This window comes from Balaenoptera musculus, chromosome 12, assembly GCF_009873245.2.
Source record: "Balaenoptera musculus isolate JJ_BM4_2016_0621 chromosome 12, mBalMus1.pri.v3, whole genome shotgun sequence".
In the NCBI taxonomy this organism is placed as follows: Eukaryota; Metazoa; Chordata; class Mammalia; order Artiodactyla; family Balaenopteridae; genus Balaenoptera; species Balaenoptera musculus.
This window is the reverse complement of record NC_045796.1, coordinates 1,172,157-1,197,254: the sequence shown is the minus strand read 5'-3', so window position 1 is coordinate 1,197,254 and position 25,098 is coordinate 1,172,157. Positions and strand designations below refer to the sequence as shown.

General features: G+C 51.6%; 1 protein-coding gene across 3 annotated transcripts in view; it reads right to left on the bottom strand.

The window, feature by feature from the left end:
• Nucleotides 1-1,585: 1,585 nt before the first annotated feature.
• Nucleotides 1,586-25,098, bottom strand: part of THBS2 (thrombospondin 2) — a 33,170-nt gene continuing 9,657 nt past the window's right edge. The window contains exons 6-23 of one of the 3 annotated variants that reach the window (XR_005022168.1): nucleotides 24,065-24,205; nucleotides 23,377-23,473; nucleotides 21,819-21,986; nucleotides 21,392-21,568; nucleotides 20,486-20,659; nucleotides 19,873-20,000; nucleotides 19,638-19,790; nucleotides 18,993-19,211; nucleotides 16,487-16,594; nucleotides 15,551-15,710; nucleotides 13,990-14,108; nucleotides 13,130-13,364; nucleotides 11,592-11,819; nucleotides 10,843-11,114; nucleotides 10,204-10,301; nucleotides 8,934-9,073; nucleotides 7,740-8,067; nucleotides 1,586-1,866 (exon numbers count right to left, since the gene is read on the bottom strand). Coding sequence is in view for 2 of the 3 variants with exons in the window: in XM_036871476.1 (XP_036727371.1) it covers nucleotides 8,060-8,067; nucleotides 8,934-9,073; nucleotides 10,204-10,301; nucleotides 10,843-11,114; nucleotides 11,592-11,819; nucleotides 13,130-13,364; nucleotides 13,990-14,108; nucleotides 15,551-15,710; nucleotides 16,487-16,594; nucleotides 18,993-19,211; nucleotides 19,638-19,790; nucleotides 19,873-20,000; nucleotides 20,486-20,659; nucleotides 21,392-21,568; nucleotides 21,819-21,986; nucleotides 23,377-23,473; nucleotides 24,065-24,205 (2,625 nt within the window). In the remaining variant the exon portion in view is untranslated. Of the gene's footprint in view, nucleotides 1,867-6,135; nucleotides 8,068-8,933; nucleotides 9,074-10,203; nucleotides 10,302-10,842; nucleotides 11,115-11,591; nucleotides 11,820-13,129; nucleotides 13,365-13,989; nucleotides 14,109-15,550; nucleotides 15,711-16,486; nucleotides 16,595-18,992; nucleotides 19,212-19,637; nucleotides 19,791-19,872; nucleotides 20,001-20,485; nucleotides 20,660-21,391; nucleotides 21,569-21,818; nucleotides 21,987-23,376; nucleotides 23,474-24,064; nucleotides 24,206-25,098 lie in introns of those variants that run through there. The other 2 variants (XM_036871476.1, XM_036871478.1) reach the window with 2 other exon arrangements.

The window sequence follows — 25,098 nt, the reverse complement described above, 5'->3', positions numbered from 1 at the left end:
CTAATACGGAGTGCCACCTTGCAGAGCACGAGTGAGACTCTGTGAGCACGTCCCACCTGCACGGCTGGCAGCATCAGAGCTAAAGTCAGAACGTGGGTGCCCTGTCTCCAGAGTCTGTTTCCAGCTCCGAAGTCACCGGGGATTAGCAGGAAGGGGACACAGGCGGGCCTGGGAGGGAGAGGGACCAGAGGTAAAGAGCAAGACACCCAGAGAGGGCAGAGGGTGGAGGGCGGCTCGCGGACATCGTCCCAGCTTCGCCCTGTCCTGTCCTATGTGTTTACCTTAAACCTTTGCTTATGCAGAACAAAGCATCAATCTAAGTTCTCACCTGACCAGTTCATTTACTATGTACTATAGTTATGATCATGTAGTTCCCATTTTTACATTAAGGTGAAATTCATGTCACCTAAAATTAACCATGTTCAAGTGTACAATTCAGGGGCATTTAGAGCACTCACAGTGTTGTAAGACTATCACCTCTGTTTAGTTCCGGAACACTTTTATCCCCATGAAAGAAACTCTTGTACCCATTAAACAAGTCACCCCCATTCCCTCCTGCCCCAGGCTTCCGTCACCACGCATCTGCTTTATGTCTCTACAGATTTACCTATTCTGAATATTTCAAATAAATGGAATCATACAATATGTACCCTTTTGTGCCTGGTTTCCTCAATATTCAGCATAATATTACTTAGGTCCAACCGTGTCACAGCAAGTGTCAGAGCTTCAAACCTTTAAGGCTGAATAATATTCCTTTGTCTGGAATCCATTCATCTGTGATGGGCATTTAGGCGGCTTCCAGGTTTTGACTGTTATGAGTAGTGATGCAAAGAGCACACATGACACGTCCTTGTGTGAGTTCTTGTCTTCAGTCCTCTTGGGTTTATACCCAGGAGAGGACCTGCTGGGTCACGTGATGTCCCTGTGCTCCACTTCTGGAGGAGCCACCAGCTGTCTCCCTCAGCGGCTGACCCGCTTTGCAGCCGCAGCAGCAATACACTCGGGCTCCAGCTTCTCCGTGCCCTCACCAGCACTTGTCCTTTTTATTATTATAGTGGGTGTGAGGTGGTACCTCATGGTGGTTTCTCTAGCGACTGATATTGAACAACTTTTCACATACTTGATGGCCCTTTGTATGTCTTCAGAGGAATATCTCTTCAAAGTCATTGCCCATTTTTAATTGTTTTCTTTCTTTTTTTTTTTTGCCTTCTGTTTTGGGGTTAGAAGAATTCTTTATATATTCTGGACACCGGACCCTTATCAGACCTATGATTTCTAAATATTTTCTCCCATTCAGTAGATTGTCTTTTTACTTTCCTCATAAGGTTTTTTGATACAGAAATGTTTTTTAATTTGATAGAGTCCAGTTTATCTGCTATTTTTTTTGTGTGTGTGGCTCATGCTTTTGGTGTCATATTTAAGAATCCGTTCCCAAATCCAAGGTCATGATGATTTATCCAAGTTTTTGTCTGAGAGTTTGGTAGTTTTACCTCTGATATTTAGATCGCTGATCCATTTTAAGTTAAGTTTTGTATATGGAGTGAACTAGGAGTCAACTCTATTCTTTTGCACGTGGAGATCCATTTGTTGAAGAGACTGTTCCTTCCTCACTGACGACCTCAGGACCCTTGTTGAAAACTAATTGGCCGTGAATGTCTGGGTTTATTTCTGGACTCAGTTCCAGTCTATTGGTCTATGTGTCCGGCCCAGTGCAACACCACACTGTTTTGAACACTGTACCTTTGTAGTACGACTGGAAATCAGGAAGTGTGAGTCCTCCAACTTTGTTCTTATTTTTCAATTTTGTGTTGGCAATTCAGAGCCCTTGCAATCCCATAATGAATTTGAGGATCATCTTTTCCACTTCTGCAAAAAAAAAGTGGTTGGAATTTTGATAGGGATTGAACTGAATCTGTAGTTTGCATTGCATAGTATCACTGTCCTAACAATGTTAAATCTTGCAGTCTATAAACATGAGATGTCTTGCCATTAATTTAGGTTTTTGTTAATTTTTTCACAATGTTTTGCACTTTTTATTATACAAGTCTTTCACCTTTTGGTTGAATTTAGTTCTAGGTATTTTATTGTTTCAAATGCTATTGCAAATGAAATAGTTTTCTTAATTTTATTTTCATATTACTTCTTGCTGGTGTAAAGAAACACAACTGATTTTGTGTGTTGATCTTGTACTCTTCAACTTTGCTGAATTCCCCTTTTTTCTCCAACTTTATTGAGATATAATTGATACCTTTAATTGTTTTAAGTTTAAGTTGTACCCCCATATCCATTAGGGTTTTGTACACCTATATCCATTTTTTAAATCCCCCAGTCCATTAAGAAAGAAAGAGCTTGGGAATTAAAAAGAGAAATTACCTATGAATGAGATATCATGGCATTCCAGGAATGGATTTTAGAATAGTCTGATATTGTATTCTTTATCAAACAGCATGCAACAGCCCAAAAGGATAATCAGCTACATGAATAGGTTTTAAGAAACTGCCAGGATGGACCATGTTAACAAGTCTCCTTGTCCAACTATTTAGGACCCGAGCTTTGATCAATCTGGGGTTGCATGTCCTATTCCGGAACTGGCTCGACTCACCACAGCATGGTGAAGGTCTCTCCTCCCCAACATAGCAAGAAACTCCAAAGTCTGGTAGAATTCTCCTGATGCTAGTCTCCTAATTCTTCCTTCCACAGCAGCTGAAATCTTTAGCTGAAGTGCCAATGATTCTTGTGTGCAAGATGGTAATTTCTAAAGAAATGGCTCCTTATGGAGAGGTTGTATCTTCATGAGGCATGTGTATGTGTGTGTGTGTATAATATTAAATATGTCATTAAATATTTTTAATATATTCATGCATTCTATATTAAGTGTACATGAATATGTTTTGTATATACAGATATATATCTTGTTTAATAATTGTAATTTATTCCTGAAACCATATTAAAGAAAAATAATTCAAATTTTTTAAATTGAACTATAGTTGATTTACAATGTTGTGTTAGTTTCAGGTGTACAGCAAAGTGATTCAGACTTTTTCAGATTCTTTTCCATTATAGGTTATTATAAGATATTGAATATAGCTCCCTGTGTTAATCCTTGTGGTTTATCGGTTTTATACATAGTGGTGTGTATCTGTTAATCCCATACTCCTAATTTGTCCTCCCTCCCCCTTTCCCTTTTGGTAACCATAATTTTGTTTTCTATGTCTGTGAGTCTGTTTCAGTTTTGTAAATAAGTTCATCTGTATTATTTTTTAGGTTCCACATATAACGGATATCATATGATATTTGTCTTTCTCTGTGTGACTTACTTCACTTTTAGTATGATTATCGCTAGGTCCATCCATGTTGCTGATCATTTGAAAGTTTAAATGGGAAAAATTACATGCATTCTATCCCAACCCAGGATAACTGAACAATTTTCACAGGTAGAAAAATAAATCCACTGAACAACAAAACACATTTATATAAATAATAAACAACAATTTGAAAGTAAATTAATAGTACACAAAATGAAGTGTGGTCAGGTACTGTGGACTACACTTTTTTCCTCTCCCTACACTACGTTTTTCAAGACTCAGCCCTCTGGGTGCAGACAGCTGTCTTGCAGTCAGACTGTCTTCTTACCATGAGGCTATAGCCCAGAAGAGGCCCCTCTGGCCAAAAAAAGGCTGACCTCCCAAGAGCCTGGGGTCTGGGAACTGAGCCGGTGGCCAGGGTCTGAGATGCTGCGGGTGGCTGTTCCCCAAGCTGACCATCGGGTCCCGTCCGCACTCAGGCACTTATATAAGCGTGTTGGCTGGGATGGCCTCTGACCGAAGCTGTTGTGTCAATGGTGTGGAGAATGTGTCTTTGCTGGAAATGTCAAAATCTCACTTCTCATGTGTATTTGGTGTGTTTCGTAGCCACTCTACGAAAAAGTGATGGCTGAAAGTGGTCCAAGTTTCCAGGCCTCCTTACAGCTGAGGGACCTAAACTGAAAGGCAGTCGGGGAGACAGCCTGTAATCTCAGGCCCCCTGCCCTGGCGACCGGGGACCCGTGTGGCCTCCACAGGGCTCAGGGCCTCCTCCATGTCCACCACTCAGGCGGCCACACACAGGGGACCCTGGACGGGGAGGACCCAAGTGGGGCGAGTTCAGCCAGGGTCAGACGTGGAGGCGAGGCCCAGACATCTTGGCAGGAATTCTGCGGCTTCCCCAAAGCTGAGGTCCCTGTCTGCCCAGCCCAGAGTCTCTGTCATCTCTGGACCCCTGCCCTCTGCCAAGTCACTCCCCTGGGAGCAGGGGCCCGGGCTTGGCCGGGCCCAGACAGCCCCGCTGTTCCCTCCTCTTGCCCCGGGATTCCAGGGCGTGGTCTGTGGGGTCCAGATGGGGATCCTTTAGTCCTTAGCAGAGCCGTGCAGGCATCTGTGATTGCATGACTGGGGCTACGGAGCTGTCCGGTGGCAGCTCCTACGTGTCCCCTAAGCCCACGCACCACTCCGCTCCCGTGGCCAAAACGCCACTTTGTGAAGTTCAGACTAAGTGAGCAAAACCTGCCTGAGACGTTTAGACCCACAGCGACCCCCGGGCAGTGCGAGAGGCTGGCAGCCGGGGGTGGCGGAGGGCTGTCCTCCACTCTGGACCCTCAGCCGCTGCAGACTCCACACTCCCTGGCTGCGGTGCCGTGGGAGGGCGAGCTGGCCTCTGGAGCCCTCGGACCCCTGCACCTCGGGCTGGACCCCCCCCGTTCAGAGTCACCCGCAGCTCCCCTAGATAAGGGCTCAGGAAGCGCGGCCTGAAGTAGCACAGCTGGAGCAGGGCCGGGCTCTTCGTCTCTTCTTTCAGGGAAAATGACCATGCACAGTTTTACCTCATGTGTTAGAAGCTCACACAAAAGGAAAAGACTCTCCACAGAGCTGCCCCGCACGTGGGCCACCTAGTCCCCCGTCAGGCCGCAAAGACACTAAGAATTAGTTCTGGGACTACCAGGCCGCTGACAGGGAGTCTGTCAGAAACTTGTATTTTCAATAAACTTCCCCCCAAATCTGAATGTGTGAAAACTGTATCTCGTTTTAATGTCTTGACTTCTCAGCATCGTTACTAAACACATGATATACCTGCTGGTTCACCAGTGAAGTGCACGTGAGGGTCTCCCAGTGGTTACGTTACCCACAGTCAACCCTCATCCTTCTCCTCATCTCCTCGTTTCTAAACTTCTCAAAGGCTCTTGGGTCACTTCTGCAGGTCTAGTCTCTTCCTCCATCTCCATGTCCCCAAATCCACCCGTTCTCAGCCCCAATCAAGGCCGGGGCCTTCGGCTCCATCCCGTCCCCTCGGGAGGCCTTCCCTACATCTTGTCGCTTCCCTGGCCGACTCCTCCCAGCCTATTTCAGCCAGACACGCTGTCTTCCCCTCCGTCTCCCCGCTCCCCCTGCATCTCTCGCTCTCACGTTTCCCCTACAATTGACGCCACCGTAATGCTCAGAAGTCCCAAGAGCAGGGGGGCAGCCAGAGACACCCCAGGCCGCCCTGTGGCTCTCCTCCCACCCCTGAGCAGCTGGTTTGCTGCCCACGTGACGTCATGATCTGGCACGTGTCCCACCGGGTCTTCTGCTGCTTCTCGCTCCGGCTGGGAACGAGACTGGGTCATGGAAGCAGCGCTTGTATTGATGGGGGGCCCCACGTGTTGCCCCCTTTTTCTGAGTCATCTCAGTGGTGCTGGCACTCACTGCACTGCTCTGTCCCCTGTCGCACAGCAAGAAGCAGCGGAGGATGGCTTTCCTAAGGTCGTGTCATAGCGCGTGACCCGGGCGGCTCCACAAACCATGACGAGACCTGCCTTAAACAGCTTCTTTCCGTGAAGACCCCAAACGGCATCTCAGCCTGAGACGCGCACGAGGAAGGACTGTCACGGAGGAGGCTGTGTCCCTGGCCCAGGGGACAAGGCGTCAGCCGGGGTCCCTCTCCTTCCCCCCGGCAGGAGCCCTGCTAGCTCTTTAAAAAAGGGAGAGAGATTCATTTATAGAAAACCTTTTTACAATTTATTTCCTGTTATGAATCTTTAAAGTATAAAAATGAGGCTCTAGCTAAATGCAGGGTTTCAGTGGTGAAATTTTGACCATGTGAACAAATAAATAAATATTTACAGTCTGTCAAAACAAAAGAAGTTTTATCCATCTGTACGAGAAGTTTGTTTTAAAAAAAAACATAAATAATTTACAGAAAAATATGGTACATTCTAAATATTCACATCATCATCAACCCACGCCACCGTATTGTTCGGCCAAACACCACCGACACAGAAAACCTACACACTCTTCACAATTGTTACATTTAATGAAGTCTCCCAACCCTTCCTTGTCTTGGGAATACAGTTCCACCAAAAAAAGTAAAAAGTGCAGCAAAATGAAAAGAAATATCAACCTCAAAGGAAGCAACAAATGTAACTTTATCAGACGGCACGAGCAAATGAAGACAAAGTCATGGACCTTCTCCCTACTTGACAGAGGAGTGAAATCGCTATTAACAGGAAGAGGAGAACAGTTTGTCCACATCTGATCAACAAGACAAAGTCTTCTTCCTAAACCCCTATGTGGAGTGAGATTAACTAATATTTCCTGCAGAAAGGTCATGCAACTTAAAGCAAAAAATAAATCAAACCTGTGTATATGACAATATGACTGATTAAGGGGTATGTCTGCCGAGACAACACTGGTTTATCCTCAGCATTCCAAGTCTTTAAAATCCTATGTACAGCAGATAGATAGCACTAAAAAATATTGAATTAAAGTCACCGGCAACAGTATATATTAAGGTTCCATTATAAACTCTTCATTATTATTTATTTGTTCTATCACATTTTGCAGCATGTTTTATGATGACAACATAATATTATAAAGTCTTGTATTTTGAAGATATTTTGCGGTAACTGTATCTTTATATTATTATATGCTAGTTATATGTTTACTTTTAGATATTATACTTACATAAGTGCTACTTGTCATATTTAAAATAAGTTATTGGTGAACGGAACTGCATTCTATATTCACTTAATAAATATTAGCACAACATTTATAACTGGAACCTTAATGGAATGTGTTACCAAGTTAGGTAAAAGCAATCCGTCCATAGTTTCAAAGCCTAGAATAGGGATTAGATGCCAAAATGCATTTGCTGATTTGTTTGTCTGCTGACTCCTCCCCAGCAGCTGGGAAAGGAGCTCCAGCGAGGATTCTAGGGATCAGACTGCGGAATCAAGTGACAACTGGCCACGAGTTCTCTCAGGTCCACAATGGCTGGAGGGGCCAACCACGGTGACAGCACTTCGCTCGGTTAAGCCCTCACATAGACGAGGCTTTGCCAGGCCCACGACTGGACCCACATTAGAGCCATTTTGCCAGGATATTCCTTCTTTGATGAGACAGCCTCAGTGAGGGCTTCCATTGTAGGACAAGAGAGTGGGGGAGGGGTATTCATTTATTCCCATAATTATTTTTGATGTTCCAATTAGTTACTTGACATCCCACATATGTGACTGGTATCTCCTGACCTCTTTCTGATAATGGCATTACTTCAGACTTGAGTTGACCCTTCTTTATAATTGACCTAACAGGATTTGGGTGCTCTCGCACCAAACTTAAAGCACTGGAAGTAGTGTAGCAATATTAAGCATAAATGCTTAATTTATGATAATTGCTTATACACAATATTCCCTTCAACTCCATATACACATAAATAAAATAAGTACTTACATTTCATATGTAAACGTCATTCTTTTTAAGCACACAAGAGAAAACAATGTAATATCATGCTCGATTTTCACTCCACATAAAGTCTCATGGATCATCAAACTGTTTTTCCTGTAGTGGGTTGGATGTTCATTTTTCGTTTCCATTAATATTCATCCTCTGAAGGCACGTGGGCTTGGGTTGATGACAGGAGGTGAAGAACCACTCGACGTTGGGGTCAAGGACAGGAGGTCTGCTAGAGAGAAGCTGGGAGAACTGGGATGGACTGAGGTGTCTGGGTAACAGCGTCTACAGTACTTTGCTGGAAATACAGCAAATCTTGTTCAGACATCTGCAAAACACAGTGAACAGAATTTGGGAGATTGGACCATGCATTTTATTTTGCTTTATTTTGTTTAACTATAACCTAAATATCACTATTTCTATTTTTTTAAAAAAGGTTTCCACAATATGGATGGATGTGTGAATGGTTGAATGAATGGATGGATGGTGGATGGATGGATGGATGGATAAATGGAAGGATGGATGGATGGATGGGTGGGTGCATGGATGGAATGAAGGATAGGGAAAAGAACACTTCACCAGAATCAAGAAGACAAATCAACACTCTTGTTGTGTGATTTTTGAGAAGCATCTCTGAGCCTTACTTACCTTATCTGTAGAATAGGGATATTTTCATATCTACATGAAGACACAGGCTTAGACCACATAGAAGCCAAGTTCCCTTCCAGATCTATAATATTTTGATTCAAATATGCTCCTAGAGTGATAACTAAAGAGAACCTTTCCCCCATCCTTCCTTCCTTTTCTCCTTCTTTCTTTCCTTCCTTCCTTCCTTCTTTCCTTCCTTCCTTTCTTTCTTTCTTTTTTTCTAGCAAAGATAGCAATCTAAAATGTCATTAAGGGCCCAGAAGGTGTAGAAAATATAAAAAGCTATGGGATAGAGTAGAGTGGGACAAGTAGAGCCTGTGAATAACTTAAAAGTGTTTGTCCTACCAAAGACATTCACATTGAATTTAAAACAAACAAACTGACAGACAAAACCAACTCAAGCTGACCAAAACAAAACATCTGCCTGACAGGCCACCAGCTTATTTCCCTGATGTGTAGCTTTTGTAAAAGGAAAAGTAAAATATGTGTTCCTTTCCCATCCTCTGTGCCACTCAAGGCCCCAATGAATAATGTTCTCACACCCACCTCTGCATTCATATTTCAGGTCCGAGAAGTAGACCATTTCTTGAGAGAAGACAAACAGACCCAGCCGCCCACCAGCGTAGGTTTGGTCATAGATGGGTCCTGAGTCCGCCATGACCTGTTTTCCTTCATGCACTAAGACTCTGAAAACAGGGGAAAAGGAGAAAGAAAGAGAATGTCAGCTCTTTGAAGCACATTCACCAGAGGGCAGGAGGTCAGTCTTCTCCTCATGAGGCTGGCCAAGAGTAACACAGCACCACCCCAGAGCCCTCCTTCTTCCCCATGACTCACTGACAATCACCCACCCAAGCATCCAAGTCGTCTCCACCTTCAGGAGTCATGGAACAGTTTAGTGGAGTCAGGAGGCCCCTCCCTCTGCCTAACCCTAACTCTAAGGCTCCCCCGTGTCAGCAAGCTCCTGGCCTTCACACTGCACTAAAACCACGAGCTCACCTGCTTCCTCCCCACAAACTGTGAGCTGTGTGATAGCAAGGACCAGGTTCCACCCTACACGTACAGATGCACTAAAGCTTCCCTGGTAGGAGAGGAGTGAATAAACAGGGACACTCCACAGAAACATCACACCCCTGGCACCAGCCTGCACCTCCCCTTCTAAGACGTGCTTGTTGTCACCAAGGACACGCACACACTCCTGGTGAAGAATCAGACTGGCTCATGCTCTTAGTGACTAAGTTTAACTTTGCAAAAAATTTAAATTTAAATCATCCGTATTTCATTTTATAAAATTAGAAATTGTCCCAGCTTAAAAAAAAAAAAAAGTTGATTACAAATGCTGTCCTGCCAAGAGAACAAAATTCTGTTGGACTGATTTGCCAAAGTTTTGTTCAAGATGTGTTATAAATTCAGCCATTCACAATATCAGAAATAAATAGGAACCTGTGCACCAAAGAAATCACATGCTAATTCACAAAGATGCAGTTATTTTAACTGCACTTTCCCTCCCATGCCCATAATGTTCATTAGGAGGAGAGATGCTTATCACCTTCTGGGTTATTTTAACAAGTTTGATTTTTCTTCTCTTCCACAGTTTTGTTTTTGCTTTCTGCTTTTTTAAAAAACGTGAAGAAGATGCTGGACAGAAAAGAGAAGGCACTTAAAGTGCAAGAATCCAGGGGACAGCGTACAAATTAGAACCCACTTTGGCTTGTTTCTCTGTTAGTGTTCTAACTTGCCATCCAGTGGAAAGATGTGCTTGGAATGTGAAAATTACTTGGTAGAAATACAGCCGCTACTGAGCTACCCTCTCACCTACCTTATGTAACCTGTCTTAGGTCTGTGGGTCAGATGCCACCTGTAGGCAGTGTAGTCCTTCCAGCCAATATTTTTGGGGTCATGCCATAATGTGCGAACCTGAGGAAAAACATCACTTGTGAGTATAATTGGCACCCTGAGTCTTAACCACAGTTTTACAGCACAAAGGGGGGAGATGGAAACATTACTCTGCTAAGTAATCCCTATGGCTCCTGCTGCCACACCTACTTCCGATATATTTCATGTTATAAATCTCTAGCATGAGCAAAATCCACTGATAGGCAACAATGGAGTTCAGCGCAAAGAGCACAGGCACTTGGGCCGAGTCACAGATTCTCTGCTTCCTCAACGTGGGACCTTGGGCGAAACACTTCAACATTTGAAACCCTGTTCTCCCTATTTCTATAAGGGAGTACACCTAGGTTTCATGTGCAAGAGGATTACCAATTGTGTTTATAAAATCACCAGGCCTGGCATCTTTAATAAGCGAGGTACCCAATAAAAGATTATTAAAAGCACCGTGACTTGAGGTAAAATGAACAAAAACCGAGGTGGGGGTACTTTTGCAGTGGGCAGGTACTGCTCTCCTGAAAGCCCACAGCAGCTGCCGGCCTCGGTCAGAAGAGACCGTCCTCCTCACCTGTCCCTCTGTGTTCCCCGTGTGCCACAGGGCGTTCCTCAGGTGCTCGCCTGTCCCCGTGGTGGAGTTCACCACCTTGAGGGACACCCCTGAGTAGCCGTACGCCCGGGTGGGCTGGTCTTCCCAGTAGGTCTGAGTGACCTGCTTCCACATCACCACGTAGAAGCGGCTGCTGGACTGGTAGCCAAAGACGAAGCCCGCGTAGTCGTCGTCGCGGTCGGTGTTGACGTAGAATGTGCCGCTGAAGTCCACCGACCCAAACTCATCGAAGCCTGGGGGCCAGAGGGAACATCTGGTCACAAAACCAAGTCAGAAACAGCCCTTTAGGAAATTCCTGGATGAGCCCTGGGGCCACTGGATGCAGGTGGAAAGAGGTTCTCCTCTCCCATCTAACTCAAGGTCTGTTCCTGTGGGATTAACAACACTTGTGGAATTTCATCTCTTTAGATCCCACTTACAGAGTTATGGCAGAGCTTCACCACCCTAGGTAACAATTTACAGACCAAGTCCATAAAACGAAATGGCTTGCTGAATATTAAATCGCGGAGAATCTGGAGAGGCAAATAAGTGCTTCCCCAGGTTCTCCCGTTAAAAATATTTAGGCAGATGGTTTTACAAACCAAGGGAGGATGGGGGCTACCAGAAAGACCCACTGCTCCTGTCCACTCTGTCTTAAAGGGCAGCCCACGTGCTCCGTTGGCACCTTGCAGGCAGGAACCGGAAGTGGCGGTGCGTATTCTAAGGCTCACCAACAGCGATGCCAGGGTCGGAGTTGGCCGTCTGCACCAGCTCTTTGCCTTGATGGCGAATGACCCAGTTGGGATCGATCTGAGTGGTGCCCTTGGGGTCCAGGTGGACCATCTGGAAGTTCCGGAAGTCCGTCTCACTGATGGCGTGGTTCTCAGGACACACGTCGTCAATATCGGGGATGTTGTCGTTGTCAAAGTCGTCTTTGCAAGCATCACCACGCCCATCACCTGCCACCAAGGACAAGCAGAGAAACACGCAAAGTAAGGGTCTGCTGTCCGCCTCTCTGTGTCTGAGAAAACTTAGCACGTGATTCTCTGAAAATTCAAGGCTAGGCGCTTGGCAGCATTTCCTGGACCAGCGCCTGTAATCTCTGACATTTCACCCCAACGCTGCGAGGAGTCTGGATGCTCTTTTCAAAACGTCGCTGTGATAAGCCCTGCAGCAAAGCACGCCATAATCCAGTTCCTGTAGAGTCATTTCTCACTTCCTTCTGAACTTGAAACTGGGGGTACAAAACCTGAACGCTGCCAAGTGAAATCAAGCTGAATTTCCAGCTTTTTCCTCTGATAGTCTTCAGAACCTCTACTATTACCTAAATCACCCCTGCCTGTAATCTGTTTGGCACTGAAAGCAGAACTCTTTCATGAAAAATGATTTCCCTAGGGAGATGTGGACTTCTGTTTTTTGGAAGCATCTTGTCAAATTTTCTAATGAGGTGGGGATGCGGCCATGGGGCCGTGGACCAGCCTGGCACACAGAGAGATGCCTGCTGAGACCTTCACGGCCGTGCAGTTCATGGTAATAGTGACGATCCAGATGACCACTTACCACTGCAATTAGGCCATTGCAGTGCCTACTGCTTTAGAAGGAGAAAAAGACACCAAGTTCAACCGAATTTCCATCACATCCTTCAAACTATCCTTCAGTTCTGTTCAGCAACACACATCCACGCACTGGGTGACAGGCACACACTCACGCAAAAAGGAGCTTCCAAAACCCCTAAGACATCCCTGAGCATGCCAGCCTTGCCTCCATCCCAGCCTCCCTCCTGGTAAAAGGCTGCTCGGTAGCCAGCAAGCGCCCCCAAGCCCCGCTGTGGGGACTGAAGCCATCTGTCCTCCTGTCAAGAATGAGTCCTGTGCTGCTCTCGGGGTGGGGGGGTGGTCCTTGGAGCTGCCCTTCAGTCAGTGAGTCTCCACGTGCCTCTGGGTCGTGTGGGCTCAAATACCCCACACCCCGTCTCATCCACGGTGGATGTGTATCCTCCAGGCAGCACCCGGGTCAGCCGGGATTGCACCCACAGGCTCCAGCAGACGCCAGAGGACAACCAAGCCACCACTGAGCCCAGCTGCGCACCTGCCGCGTTACCTGCCGCGCTACCTGAGACTCTGACCCGTCCTGTGCCCCTGCTCTCTCCAGATCCTGTTCTCATGGACCACTTACTCACGTCAGCAGTCGGGCTACATACTTCTTTTTCCCGGCATTTCGCGCTCCTGCCACCTCTCTGCCTCTGCGGGGCAGCTGTCACGGGACCTACCGTCTGAGTCCTCCTGTTCGGGGTTGGCCACCAGCCGGCAGTTGTCCCTGTCATCGGGGACCCCGTCGTTGTCATCGTCCGAGTCGCAGGCGTCCCCCTTGCCGTCGTGGTCGTGGTCAGCCTGGTTGGCGTTGGAGATGTAGGGGCAGTTGTCCTGGTTGTTTTGGTGGCCGTCCTCGTCGATGTCTTCGTTGTTGTCACACTGGTCTCCCACGAGGTCATTGTCCACGTCGGTCTGGGAGACAGAGTTCGGGGAGAGCAGCATTGGGCATCCATCCCGTGAAACAGATGCCAGGTTGAAAGTCGCCGAGGACGCGTGGCCTGTACCCCCTCGCTCCCAACGTGAGCCGTGACCGCAGAGAGGAAATGGCCTCCAGAACCGGGACTGAAGTCCAGGGATCTCTCCATCCTAACCCACCTCCCTACGGGGATCCACTTTCTTTAAGGAAGACTGGGAAGAATTAGCTGCAACAGAATCAAGTCCTTTCTGACAACATCTGCTGCAACACGTTCTAGGAACTACATCAGTATGTTATGTTCTCACCGTGTCTTCCAAAGGCAAATCTGGAGAAGCAGCCAACTCCTATGTTTGCATCGGGGAAATACGGAGATAATTAGATGAAGACTCTCTCCTTTCAGACAGTGGGACAAAGGCCCCCACTCATCTGGCCGGTGGCCACGGAGATACGAGTCATGCTCAGACCTGAGTTCAATGTTTTCAATTACAATGATTGAAAAGCCTGTGTTGTCGCGTCCTGGCAGATGGATGGAAAGCTGCAAAGCCATGCATGTTCTGTGACTGAGAAGCTCCTCCACCCCCGCTGCTCTTAGCCACACCTGGTCAATCACCGGTCAATTACCTGGTCTGGGTTGTGCACCAAGGGGCAGTTGTCGCAGTGATCGCCCACGCCGTCCCCATCGGTGTCCCTCTGGTCAGTGTTGTAGACGTAGGGACAGTTGTCTCGCTCATTGAAGACATCTGTAGGATTCAGGGGAAAAACGGAAGTATACGGAGTTTAGAAAAGGCACGTTGCTCTTCCTATGGCAGTAAGCAACTTACGGCCAAAATTCGTTTAATAAAAAATGATCTAAGAAATCATAAAATGTAAAGATTATTAGATTCATGGCAGATTTCCCATTAAACTTAAAATTCCCTCAGTTTGAAGCAGAACCAACTCTCGGAGGTCTCTGGAGGACAATACACACGGGGGGCTGACGAGTGAGTCATCACAGTGTAAACACGCTGACTATCTTCCCTAACATCCATTCAGGAAATTCGCCTCGCGCTCCTAGGACCTGATCAGCTTCCGGGGCTCCAGTGCCTCATCTGTTCCCTGCGTTAGCAGGAAAATAACAATGGCAGAGGCTGACAGGGGGTTTAGCTATAGTGCCTTATACCCAGAAATCTGAAAATAGATAATGAATTTCATCAACTTTGGGGTTATGAAAACTGAGTTAACAGTAATCAGGCTCGAAGGGCAAAGCAAAACCTCACAAATCAGTGAGTCAGCAGGAAAGCTTGAGCCAGGCTAGGCAGCTGTCTTATCCTGGCAGATGGGGAGGTCCTGGCAGGTGGGAGGAGCCAGGGGGCGAGGCAGTGAGAAAGGACCCCTGAGATATGCAGGGGGTCAGACCTCACAGACGGAGGATTGGAGGAGATGCCCGGCTGCTGGAAAGCCCTAGAGAGCGGCACGGCCGGACGCTGTCTTGGCGCCGGTGGAAGCTGGTCAGTGTGATGCCAGGTTACACCAAGAAAATAGCCAGGAGACAAATGCAGGTGGGGGTGGGTGGGCGGAGTCAGAGGGAGTGGGTGTGAGTCTGTCCGAGCTGCTTCCTGAGTGTCAGACGCCCAGGGCGAGGCTGTGCCGTGAGCTGTAGAGCTCGTGCCCACGGCACTGGCATCTAGGGTTAAATAACCTGGTGGTGTCACAGGTTTCTGAAGCCCGGGGATACCTGGAACCCCTCGGGGAGGCTTTGCAATGAATGATTCAATGAATGGCTAGAAATACAGCGTGGAGGGAACACAGGAGAGACAAAGCTGTCCTCAGGCCTTTCTCAGAAGCACGGCTGGGTCAGGACAGGGAACCGGGTTCCGGGGGCTGTGAACAGAGGTGGACCTGAGAGAAGACACCAGGACTGGGCACAAGGACACAGGGCAAGAGCTCGGGGTCAGGAAAAGAAGGTGACAAACGCGTAGTTTTCCAAAGGGGGGTCCTGAGGCCGGCGACCCCTTCCAGGAACCCACGGGGACAAGGGGCCGAACGAGGCTGGGCCCCTGCGAGCCAAGCGTCATGAATCACGTTGTCTCGTGTTAGTGCACGGGTGAAGCTGGGCTTATGCGGCAACACAGAATAAAGCATGGGGTCTGGGAGCTCCGCCGACCGCGAGCCCTGAAGCGCGTCGGGAGGACGCGGGACTGACCGTCCCCATCGATGTCCACGGAGCAGGCGTCGCCCTCCCCATTGCTGTCCGTGTCGATCTGCGCTAGGTTGTGCACGTAGGGGCAGTTGTCACAGCGGTCCCCGACCTCGTCTTTGTCGTAGTCAAACTGACGTGGGTTGAAGACAAGCTGGCAGTTGTCCTAGAGAGAAAGCGAGGGAAGAATTTAAGAAATAGGGTAGGGATGTTTGCTGAATTGCTTCTAAAATGGCTTAGCACTTACAGGCTATGTGTTCAAAGTAGATCAAGAGAATCAAGGTAGCAATAAAGTGTCCACAAAGGTAGCCCTTGCTGACACTTTCTTGATATCAAATCATTTTATAATTATGTATGCATCTGTCCCAATGAAAAATTTTGATATTTTCTATAGCAAAGGTGATCTGGGACATATTTCATGGTGAGGATAGAAACATAAATGTCAAGGGAATGAACGAATGAATGAGTTAATGGATCAATGGAAGCCAGATGCAGTAAACCTGTGAATAAGAAGTTAGCCTCTCTATCTCTGCTAGTGCTGAACTAGGACTAACATGTCAGATCAGTTATGTCTGCAACACTTCTCCCGGGAAATGGTAACATCTAAATTCTGCCCTAAAGGCAGGGAGTGGCAATATCACTCATGCCACGCAGCCCCCATCGCTGGCGCCCGCCCCAGAAGCAGGGGGGATGAGTCCCTTTTACGCAGTTCAAGGTAAACTAAACCACTGAAAGCGCTTCTGGCAGAGCACCCCAGGCGGCTCCATGCTCTGGCTGCCTCGTCTGCTTGTGCGAAGGACAGATGTTCCCTGTCGGTGACTTTCCGTTACTCGCGCGGGAGCGCTAAACCCGGCGGCAGTTCACGGGGGCCGCTGGGTGCAGGGCACCGCGCTCCCCCTGCTCCTGACCCCGAGGGCGCGTGCTCAGGCCGAGTGGCCCCACCTTCTCATCGCTGACGCCGTCGTTGTCGTCGTCATCGTCGCAGGCGTCCCCGATGCCGTCCTTGTCAAAGTCTTCTTGCCCAGAGTTAGGCAGGAGGGGGCAGTTGTCCTGCGAGCAGAGGAAGCAGGCCAGTTACAGAAACATTCCCAAGAGCGCCCTTCTTTCAGAGGAGATCATGAGGGCGGAGCCAGCGACACCAACGCCAGGCCCCTGTCCTCGTGGGAGCAGGAGAACGGAGACCTCGCGGCGGGGCCGGGGGCCCCGCGTTTCCCCGCAGATGCTGCTCTAGCACCGACATCGCCACCGCCAGTGAGTTGAGGCAAAAGAAGCCTGTGTCCTGAGCTCGGGATCCCTGTACGCAGCTGAACAACTGCGGGAACCAGGAGAGAATGAAAATACAGGACAGGGCAGAGCCCCCCGTCCCATTGCTTCCCACAAACTCCAAGCATCCATCCAAGAGCCAAGGTCATAAACCTTCAGCCCTCACTAGCCAACAGGTGGCTTAGAGTCTCTGTTCAGGAACCGAGGCCCAGAGCCCCAAACCATCTCCCTGATTCAGCTCTGCCCAAGAAGTGGAGAATTCCCGTAACGGGGGAAAAAAGTCATTTTGTTTCAGTCCAATGATAGAAGGACTCAAACCCGAGCTGTACAGACACTGCAGCCTGAGGGAGCTGGAAACACCAGGAGAGGGTCCACGTGAAGGTGTTTCGATGCCATTGACACAGGTGTCCCAGAAGCCCCAGGGGTTCAAGCAGGGCAGGGGTCTGCTCAGAAGCACAGCCCAGGGCCATGTCTGGAGCCAAGTTTCAACTCCAGCCCGTGAAGGAGGAGAGCATATTCCTGTGGTGTGGACACAGGTCCTGAGGGAGGGATTCAGCACCTTTGCAGGGATGAGTGAGGGAACCTCTCAGACGGGGTGAGGGGGCTTCTCATGAACTGTCTTACTTTTGCATCTGTTTGTTCCCATAAGTTATATTTAATGCAAATATAATGTGCAAATTTTGCAAATTTTGATGTGCCACCGTTTTAATTATTAAATTCCTGCCTGAAGTTCCACAAAAATGAAAAAAAAGAAGGGTGTCCTTTGCCTCGTGCACACCTTCCATTGTTCCTGCTACGGTACCAGGGCATCTGGGTCCCTAGTGGAAATCTTCATCAATAATCGCATCCAATAAGCACCCACTTCCTGCGGGGATTTCCAAGCTTGACACCTGACCTTGTTAGGTCAGGGAAGGTGGTCAGGGAGATACAATGAAGGTTGCAAACTTTGCCTCTATTATTTCAAAGCAGATTCACTTTTTGTTTTAGTCAACATCTCCCATCTTTAATCAAGAGGGCAAAAGAAAAAATTTAAAACTCTCTTACTCAAAATTCACAAGAATAAATAAATATTAAATAGATTAATATATTTACATTTGCAAGTAATGTCTTTCGTGAGTTTGTAGTATTTATATTTCTGAAGCTTCTAAGGTATAAAACTTCACTACAACGTTCTGGTACACCTTGTTTAGTGGTCTGAATGGTGATCCCCTAAATATATGCCATGTCTTAACCTCTAGAACCTGTCAATGTTACCTTAAATAGCAAAAGAGTGACTATCACCTTACATGGTAAAGTTAATATCACCTTATATGCAAAAGATGTGATTGATATAAGGGTCTTGAAAGGACGAGTTTACCCTGGAGTATCCAGATGGGCCCTAAATACAGCCATGCGTGTCCTTATGAGGGCGTCAAGGGGAGTTTGAGACAGACGCACAGAGGAGCAGGCAGAAGCAGAGGTTGGGGCGATGTGTCCACAAGCCACGGACACCTGGAGGGCCCAGAAGCTGGGAGGGGCGGGAAGGACCCTCCCTTGGCGGCTCCAGGGGAGCTCAACCCTGCCACACCTTGACCTCAGACTCCTGGCTCCGGACTGTGAGGGGATGAAGTCCTGCCGTTTCAAGGCACCAGGTTTGTGGTCATTGGCTGCAGTGGCCCCAGGAAAGGACCCCCCCCCCGTGACAGGTCCTAAGGAAGCCCCACTCACCCGGGGGCCCTAACCGCTTCCTGTGTGCAGCACATGGGGCTCTTTGCAAAGAAAAATGTTTGCTAGACTCTGCGTGACCATAGCCCGGCCCACCTGCAGACCTCAGGCCCCCATAGCCTTGGAGGAGGGTGGGGCCTGTTTACATCGCCCCGCCCCCAATGATTTCAAGCCTCTCTTTGTGTTCAGTTAACAAACATGTATTAGGCGCCGCGTCCTCTCCCAGCCCCCAACAATCAGCTGCTTCTCCAGAGTGATCCTGGAATTTGCAGAAACCCACTAGGCAGACGCCTTGGAGGGGCTAGTGGGTGGGCAGGGACACCCCGGCTCCCGTCAGCTTCTGGGGTGGGGACCACGCGGAGTGCAGGGCCCACAGGGAGCCTCCGACTGTTTGGACCCGTAGAGGCGCCTCCAGGGGCACAGCTGCCCCGAGCTGGAACCACTGGGGCCTGAGGGGGGGGAGGCCCCACCGCACCCTCACCTTGATGCAGTGGTAGGTGGCGTTGGTGGCGCAGACCAGGTTCTTGTTGGGCCAGCCATCCAGGTCCGAGTCCTCCCCGCAGATGAGCCCATCGCCCGCATAGCCCGTCTGGCACTCGCACTTGTACATGGGGTCGCTGAAGTGGCCCAGGTAGATGCACTCTGCATGCCTGTGGCAGCTGTGGCTCTTGTCCTTGCAGGGGTCCTCAGGCTCACACAGCTGCGGGAGGGCCGAGCGGGTTAGGACGCGTGCTGACCCTGACCCTGACCCTGACGGGAGGGCCGCGTGCAGGGCGCAGGGCGCAGGGCTCCCGCCCGCCCACGGGACGCTGAGGAGGGGGCAGCGTCCAGAGACCAGGGGCTCTGCTCCCCTGGAAGGGCCCGAGCAACAGCAAGGTCACGTCAGGCCTCCGGTGGCGCCTGGGGTCACGGGGAGACCACGAGTCCCCACCCTGGCCCTCTGGGATGTTGTGACTGAAAACTCAGCCCTGTGGCCCCTGCGGGTGGGGTCGCGCTGGCCGGCAGAGTGAGACCGTCTCTCCCCCTGGCCGCCGTGCCCGCTCCCGTGCCGTCCACCCTCCAATTCCAGCTCCCGCCTGACTGCCCTGCTGTCTCTCCCAGGAGCGCGGAAGGCCGAGCCGCTCACCTGCTTCTCCGTCCTGGCCGCCTCCAGGCCGACGCCGAAGGGCTGGCTCCCCTTGTAGCGCGGGGGGCAGGGCAGGCAGTGGAAGCCGGGGTTGGTGTTGACGCAACGGTGCGCCTTGCTGGTCGTGAAGCACACGTCGGTGACCACGGCACACTGCGGGGACCAGCAGGCCAGACGTGAGCCCGCGCTCCCCACCTCCGAGGGACGCCCCGCCGCCGGGGGAGGGGGCACCCACCTCGTCCAGGTCCTCGCAGTGGGTGCCGTTGCCCAGGAAGCCCAGCGGGCAAGAGCCGCAGGACCAGGACCCGTCGGGGAAGCTGCGGCACTCGGCTCCGGGGAAGCAGGGGTTGGACAAGCAGCCGTCTGTGCGGAGGAAGCAGGGCAGAGTCAGCAGCTGCCAGCAGGCAGCGCCGTAATGAAGCCACACGCGAGGCCCGGGTGATGCCCTTCACACACTCTGGGGCTCAGCTGTGGCGAAACTGAGTGGGTTGGGAAGATGCTGGGGACAGCCACCCAAAGCCACCGCCCCCAAGGATAAAGCGTCGGAGATGTAGGGGGTCACGGGGCACGCGTCCACTGTGACCGCACTACCTACGATGTTCCACTCTGCACAGCATGCTTTCTGCTTTTGTGTAAAAATGCCAGAGGGACGTAGAGCAGAGGGTAAAGCTTCATGTGTGTAGAACTGATTTTTCTTCTCTGTATTTTCCAAGCATTTTTATACATTTAATCAGAATTAAAACCCAGTGGTGTCTTCAAAGATGCCTGCGGTTGGAGAGTCCAGACCCCATGACAGACGCCCGTCGGCCGAAAGGCTGGAGGCCGTGGGCCCGTCCGTGCACACCCACCTACGGGGCAGCTCCTCCTGTTACACATCTGATGCTCCTTGACGTCTCCGACGCAGTCCTTCCCTCCGTACTGGGGCTCCGGGCTGTTACAGATGCGCGTCCGCTCCCGGATCCCTCCGGCACAGGTGACCGTGCAGGCCGACCATGGGGACCAGGGGCTCCACCGACCGTCGACTGGGGGAGAGAGGACAGAGGGGTCACTCGGGGGGGCGCGGCCTGTGCTGGGGGCTCAGGACAAAGAGCCTGGGATAAGGCCATGTCTCCACACGTGGAGGAAACCTGGTAGGAAAGTCCTCTCGGGACCGTATGGTCAGGGAGGGATGCAGATGATGACAGTTCAGTTGTTTTTGTTTTGTCTCTGGGAAGGGAAATCACACAATCTTTTACGCCCAGAACCTGGGACCACTGACCGGGGGCCCCTGGCTACGGGTCCACCCCTGCCATGGACAAGAGGTGCTCACATCTGAAAAGCTGTGTGGAGCTGAGTTTCATTTTAAATGGCTGTCACTCATCATCAGTATGGATAACTCAGTAGGGAGAAGAATCACAGCACAGCCTTTTCCGGGTGAAGACCCTGCCCAAGTCCCAGAGCAGGCCTGGTGCGGGGAGCACGTGTCCTCCCAAACCCAGGCCCCAGATGCCCCAGATGCAGGGGAGGCCGCCTCCTGTGCCTGCTGTCGCTTCCCCCTCGGTCCTGGCCTATTTCTGCTCCATCATCATGGATTAATTGGAGCTTGTTCAGGGGAGGTCAGAGCTGAGCACCGCGATTGGTATCCACCCCAAGGCCCAGCTTCCAGAAACCAGCCGACCAAGGGGATCCCAGTGCCTTGATCTCGCGGGGCCGCGCCGCGCCTGTGTCCTGCTGAAGGCCGGCCCCGAGCCCGGTCCCCGCCGTGGTCCACTCACCCGGGCAGGGCGGGCCCTGGCAGGCCTTGGTCTCGCGGCCGCTCCCCTTGCAGCTCCGCCCGCCCATCTGCGGCACTGGTGAGTTGCAGAGCCGGATGCGGGTGACATTGCCGGCCCCACAGGTCACAGAGCAGGAGGACCAAGGCGACCAGTGGCTCCAGCCACCATCCTGCCGGACTAGCGCGTGGAGGGAACAAGGACATCAGAGGCTCAGGGCGCTGAGTGAAAGGCCGGGGCTGGCCCGTCCGGGGAGTTTGCTCATCAACCGGGCAGGAGCGGGGAGCCCAGGTGGGAAAGAGCAGGATGCCTGGGCCGGGTGGGGCACCTCCCAGAAAGGGCAGCAGCGGGGGGGGTTCTCAGGACCCCCAAGACCCCAGGGGCTGGGCCCTGTCCCCCACGCCGGGCCGGCCCGGCCTCTGACACTCACTGCGGTGGTCGCACTTGCCCAGGCTGCACGACCGCGTCTGGATGGATGGCCCCAGGCAGGTGTTACTGGTCACGTCGCAGGACCGCCCCCTCTGCTGGGTGCCAGGCCCGCAGGTGGCAGAGCACTCGGTCCACTCCGCCCATGGGGACCAGCCTTCCTCGCCGTCTGCTCGGGGGAACACCACTGCCCATCAGACCTCCCCAGGGACTGCCCCACACAGCAGAGCCCAGCCCTGGCGTCCGAGCTGGATGCCCCAGGTGGGTGCTGGCAGGGGGCAGGCACCAGGGCCGCCCCACGTCTGTGCCAGGGTCGGAGCTCAGGGGCTGCCCTCCCAGGAAAGGGGAAGCAGGGGGATGCACGAGGAGCTGGGCCAGAAACCCAGTGTCTACAGGCAGGAAAGGGGTCTTTCTCAGGTGGATGTTTCTAACGGCTTCACAAAGGAGAGCGCTGAACCCTGCCTGCACGAGGTTTCGCTGGAGTTGCTAAGATGTGAGTTGCTTCCGCTTGAACCTCCGTGTGCTGATTTATATATGGTGATGAAACTTCAATTTTTGGTTGAAATTACAGGACACTAAGTTTCATTCCAAATACTTTAAATTGGAACAAGTTAAATAAAAAGGCAATTTCTTGCCAAGAAATTCTTCACAGGGAATTATCAATCTCTAAATAACAGAAAAGATGTACCTTAATGCAAGAGATCTTTCTGGTAAATAGTAAAGATACCATCACCCTGCTGTCACATTCAGGGAGGAAAGAACCCTGTGAACATGCTACGATTCAACGTCTCAGAAGCAGGAAGAGAAGAACTTGAGGAGACCTTTCCTGGGCTTTTACTCAACAACATGAAACAGCTCCCTCTGGGCAAACGTGGACCCTCCGGCTCCCGCAATTACACTGTTACTCTCTGCAGCACGTCCGGTTTGGTCTCTGTTTAACACCTAGTATATGTCAGGCACTTTTGTACATATCGTGCTGTTTATTTTCTTCCTAAAACTAACCCTGTGTCATGGGGACACTCATTCTCTATTTTACAGATTAAGAATCTGAAACCTGGAAAAGCCACATTTTGCTCGGATTCATGGAGGGGCGGAGCCTGTGCTCATGTCCGTGGGCTCCCCGAACAGGGAAGCTGCCCAGCCCTTCCCCGGGTCACCAGACTCAAGGCCCCCAGACCAGGATGAGGGCCAGACAGCGAAAGACAAACAGGGCACGCAGAGCAGGTCTCAGAGAAACCACCCGATTCAGTCAACGCTGCTGACGACACCACGAGGAAGGGGACGGGGAGCCGGGTGTGAAGGAGGCGCAGATGCTCCAGGGTCAGCTAGGGGAGGGGGACGGGGTCTCCAAACAGAGGCGGGGGCTGTGGCTTTGGAGCAGCGCAGGAGGGAAGGCTGAGGGGGAGCAGGGACGCCGCGACCCCGGAGCCACGAGCATCCGGGCCCTTCGGGAGGACCTCGGAGCCCCGGCCCCTGCGGGACCGTCCGACACAGACCCGCACGGTCATAGGCCGGGGCCGCTGGAGCCGAGGCCGCCGCCCGCCCGCCCGCCGGGCGCTCACCGTGGAAGCAGGAGGGACAGCACTCGCCGTCCACAAACGACGGGTCGGCGCACGTGGCGGGAGGGCATCTGATCTGGTGGCAAACGGTTTTAAATTTCTACAAGGAAAAGAGGCGTGTATGTCACTCGTTTAGGAACGTGAACACTGACCCAGGGCTGGATTGGAAGGTCGGCAGGAAGGCTGGAGGTCTCTGCCCGCAGACCCCGCCGGGTACAGGGACGCGGGCGCGTCTCTCGCCGGGCCCGCGCGGGCTCGCTGCGCCGCAAGCTCCTTTCTCCGTCCGCAGAGCCACGGGCACCGGGCCTTCCGCGCGCTGCGGGCGGGAGGACGCGCAAGGTCGCAGCGGCGTCCGGTGTCCAGGCCCCCAGCAGTGGAGACCAGGTGGCAGGACGTAAGGAAACCAAGTGGCATGTCGTGTCGTGGGCAGTGACCCCACCCCCAGCGGCTTGTGCCAAACCCGAGGCCCTCGCAGGACCAAGTGGCATCAAACACAAACAAGCGGGGAGCCGGCCAGCCACCGGGTGACACTGGCTGCACCCTCCCCGGCTCTCTGGGCGCAGAAGCACGGGGCCGACTCGGGCCTCCCTGGAGGTGGCCCCCTTCCCCACGCCCTGCGCGCGGCACGGGGAGCAGCGCGCGGGAGGCCCCCAGCCCGGGCCGCCGCCAGGAGACCGTGTGCCCCTCTCACCTTGCAGGTGCACTTGGTGCAGCTGTCCACCACCCAGGTTTCATTCTCCGCAAAGAACCTGCCGTCCTGCCAGCAGGCGGACATATTCCTGGTCTTGGGGGGTCCTCCAATGAGCTCCCAGAGAAACTGGTTGTCGTTTGACTGCAAAGAGGAGGGAAAGGGGTCAGCACAGCCGCAGCATGGTTATGCAGCCATCGTACACGGGCAGATGGAGGGCGTCCAGTCGTGAAGGAGCCTCATGCTGGACCACGGGGGGCGGGGGCGTCCCTCCGGGGGGTCCCTCCCGCCACCCGCAGCTGAAAACTAAGGTTCAACTCTTGAATTCATCCATTCTTCCAAGCGTGACAGACACGGCTCTGATAGCACAACAGCAAAGGCAAACAGACATAAGCCCTGCTGTCTTGGGGGTTACAGACTGCAGGAAACAATGCAAAGTTTTTTAAAAAAAAAATCAACTAGTGAAAGTTACACCATTTGTCCCCTGAGCACGTGTGTGGTCACCTCCCTCCTTCTAGGCACCCTGCTCCCACTAACGTTTCTGATTTGGAGATAATGGGCGCTTTGAGAATCACCCAAAAGATATGGAACCCCCACCTCTGGCGCAAAATGGACAGAAACACACCATCCTGATGTTTTTGTGTGATTCAGGGAGCTGGCGAATGTCCTTAATCCCCGACTCCAATGTAGGTAAACTTCTCCCGAAGCTCTTTTCAGTTGAAAGAGAGAAGCGTCGGGGGCAAAGGCTCCCCCGCTCCTGTCTCGGCCTCCCGTCTGCAGCCCCTCCCCCGCCGGGACCACCCGGACGCCACCGGCACCAGCAGGGCCGAGGCGCTGTGTCCCGAAGCAGCCGGAGAGTTGCAGGTCGCACGCCACGTGCAGCTCGGGGGAAGGTCCTCCACGTTTATGAAGATTCCCGCCCGGCAGGGCCCCCGCCTGCAGGTGTCCCTGGTCTCAGCGCCCCCAGCCCTGGCGGCTCCATGAAGTGGTGAGCGCTGGGCGGGGAGGGTGGTCTTACTCCCACTCCCGCTCCTGCC